General features: G+C 35.4%; 1 protein-coding gene across 1 annotated transcript; it reads right to left on the bottom strand.

Annotated features, from left to right (window-relative positions):
* Positions 1 to 228: 228 nt before the first annotated feature.
* LOC129424485 (odorant receptor 131-2) lies at positions 229 to 1882 on the bottom strand. The gene has a single exon (XM_055181160.2). The coding sequence runs from the start codon at positions 1880 to 1882 to the stop codon at positions 911 to 913; it is 972 nt and encodes a 323-aa protein (XP_055037135.2). The 3' UTR covers positions 229 to 910.
* Positions 1883 to 3684: the final 1802 nt, after the last annotated feature.

Genomic DNA, 3684 nt, shown 5'->3' on the forward strand with positions numbered 1-3684 from the left:
AAATCCAAAAGCATTATCTTTATTTTCATATATTTACATTTTTGAATGCAACATTTCCTCATTATAAAAATATTAAATAGAAACTGAATTTATCTTCCATTAGTGTACTAAAAATATATTATTTTTAGAGAACTGAGATATCAGAACAATTGTAACTTTAAACCACTCATACATAACAGACCAAAAATCATTACTATATGAACAGTCAAAAACCAAATGTACTGTTGTTTCAATCTCATCACAAAAAGTACAATTACTTTAATCAATAATAAAACTACATCTCAACAATTCTAATGATAGGTAAATATTATAAATATATTTTAAAGTGTACTTCCTTGGCTTAAAGAGGTATCGGAAAAAAAGATAAAGCTCAGGGTCTCCAACCTTTTTGTGGGCAAGGGCTACCATAAAACTGGAGGGCTACTTTTTGATATAGTCTACTCAAAACTTTTTTGTTTTAATTGATTTTATTTTATTTTACTTATATAGCTAATATAAAAAATATGTAATAAACAAATATTACAATTGAGACTATTAATAGAATGTGCTTTGGCGGGCACCTCACAGACTCTGTGGGGGCACCACGTTGGAGACCCCTGCCTTAGCTTATTAACAGAGATCTTGGAAATCTTTTTCATTTAGCAGGATTTGATTCAAAAATCCAAATGTTGTATTTGTTCACAGAACACCTGCAGTATTTCAGAAGTACACATGTCCAAATAGACATAAATAAAAACATGTTTTACAATAGTAAATACTTCCTTTTTAAAATCATCAGGTTTCATTTCATGATTGTGTTATTTTCTCTTTCAATTTTACATGATCATAACGTGCAATTCATTAATTATTTTTGATATTATATAGTTATAGTGCATATTATCTTGTTTTTCTATTCATCTCTCCACATCAGTTAATGCACATTAACACGGGGTCTTACCTTACTTGAACGATAACAGAGGTAATATTTGAATAAAGGCCCCACGGTCTCGTCTCTCAGACCGTAGATCAAAGGACTCAAGCAGCGTGGCAGAATAAGAACAAGAAGATAATTCAGATATCTGAGGATTATAAATAGAGAAGTGCTGCTTCCTGACATCATGTACAGTGTTCTCTCTATTGTAGCATATAGAAAAGAGGAGAGACACAGACAAAGTTGAATCAGGTGCAATAGCACTGTCTTGAGGGCTTTCTTAGCAGAATCTTTATCAGATTTAACAGACCTGGCTGTGATCATAATCCTAATATAAGTAAAAATGATAATTACTGCAACAGACACAAAATAAAGAATCTCAAACCCTTGAGCTTTATCCATCTGCCATTTGGCTAAATATAGTTTCTCATGCGTGCAAAAAATGTAACTTTTGAAATGATCAGGTTTGACAATAAATGTAAAAATAATGTCTATAACAATGTTTAGAGAGCTAAGGATCCATATAAATCCCAAAATGATGTTGGTCCTTTTTGGTGTGGCAATGCTGCTGTGTCTTAGAGGGAAGCAGATAGCCACATACCGCTCCAGAGACATCACTGCGAGTATCAGAGGAGCATTACGGAAAGTACAGTAAGTGATACAAACTAAAACAGTGCATACGGCTTTGGTGAGTGGCAAAGGAATAATAAGTATAATATATATGATGGTTGTGAATGCCAAAAGTACAGTGTCATTAACAAGCATGTGGCCAAACAAAATGTAGCGTGGAGTTTCATAAAAGACAGACTTGCTGCCTAGAGCAAAGAGCATGATGAAGTTTATAAAGATGAAGAACAGGGACATAGATACAGGGACTACAATTTTAGTAAAGTTCACAGCATTAAAGTCTACCCTAAAGAATTGCTCAAAAATAATAGACTCCTCTGTGACCGTGCCATTGACAGAGGCCATAAGCTGAAAAAGACGAAAGAGAAACCAGTGTGAGAACAGATAATAGTAAAGTTATTTAGTTAAATAATAAAACATTTGAATATGATTTACAACAGACCTTGAGCAATGTGTCCTCTTTCTCCAGTGAATAAATCAAACATCAACCTCTCGTGTGCAGCAGTTACAAATCCTGTAAATAACATGCTACTCATGAATTTATATAGCATTTACAGTAACAACTAGAATGTGGTAACCATGGGTATGTTTGACTGTCTGTGTGTGTGTGTATGTGTGTGTGTGTGTGTGTGTGTGTGTGTGTGTGTGTGTGAGAGAGAGAGAGAGAGAGAGAGAGAGAGAGATTCCTAGGAAATGCATATGACATTAGAGTAAAAACAATATACTGAATGATGTGCTGTACCGGAAAAAAGTGTATGACAAATGCCTAAATGATGCAATTTGTATAATCCGCGCCGCTAGAGGGCGCCAGATAAAATCAATAACAATGAGGTAGATTAATGATGCTCTGAAGCAGCGTGGACTGATGGGATTTGTTGTGTTAAACTCAAACGCTGATGCCCATCAATCAGACGGGAACGAGAAATCATGTGACACATGAGGTAAAGTAATCAAGTTTTATAAATGTTGTGTTTGATGACAGTTTTTTTTCATTATGTAAGGTTTCATGTAATGTTCAAAACGCAATTGTTAGTCATAGATGTTACAGTATTAGTCCCATACGATGGTTTGTTAACAAGTGTTTATGAACAAACTTACCATAAAAAAGCAAGTGGCCCTACAGACGCTATTACTTCCGCATTTGTCCACGACACTGTTGTCATGTGGTTTTTATGTCAGTAAAGGCGGTAACAAAGGGTAACGTAGATTTTAACGTAATTTACAGCCGACTGCACTGCCCCGTGTCACTGTTTAGGGCAGCAATTTTCTCATAATTTACAAGTAGTTGAAAACATTATAGATATTGTTAGTAATCAGCTGGAAAAAAAATATAACACCGGACTAGTGGTTTTTGGATATTTTACTGCAAATATCTTACAAATTGTACCTTTAACACCTAAATCCATAAGGTGACTTGTCCAGTAAACAAACTCTCTTAGAAAAATGAGAATACAGAGGTTTACTAAAGTTTACTATAACATTTAATTGAGTAACTAATTTCAAGAATAAAAAAGAAAATGCTCAACATTTGTCTCGATCTGTGACATGTTTGTTCAGCACAAAATATTTAAAGGTCACATTCTTTCTGATCCCATTTTTTAAACCCTAGTTAGTGTGTAATTTTGCTATAATAACATAAACTAGATAGGTACATTTCCTGAAGAAAATGTGAAGTGGTGCTTGCCGTGGCAAATTTCGGGGAACAATATATGATTATACTCTAAGTTACGAGTCAAACGGTTCAACCCCCGTGTCTCGACGATGTTCTGATGCGGAGATATAAGGCTTTGTTTACTCTGTTACTAGGGTCTGTATTTGGTTGCTAGGGGGAAAATTGGCATCCACTGGTGATTACACTCCAAGTCACAAGTCAAACGGTCCAACCCCCGTGTCTCTACGATGTTCTGATGCGGAGATATAAGGCTTTGTTTACTCTGTTGCTAGGGTACTGTATTTGGTTGCTATGGAAAAAAATGGCATCCCATAATGATTACACTCCGAGTCACCAGTCAAACGGTCCAACCCCCGTGTCTCTACGATGTTCTGATGCGGAGATATAAGGCTTTGTTTACTCTGTTGCTAGGGTACTGTATTTGGTTGCTAGGGAAAAAATTGGCATCCCATAATGATTACACTCCGAGTCACGA

The sequence above is a fragment of the Misgurnus anguillicaudatus genome, chromosome 9 (genome assembly GCF_027580225.2).
Source record: "Misgurnus anguillicaudatus chromosome 9, ASM2758022v2, whole genome shotgun sequence".
Lineage (NCBI taxonomy): Eukaryota > Metazoa > Chordata > Actinopteri > Cypriniformes > Cobitidae > Misgurnus > Misgurnus anguillicaudatus.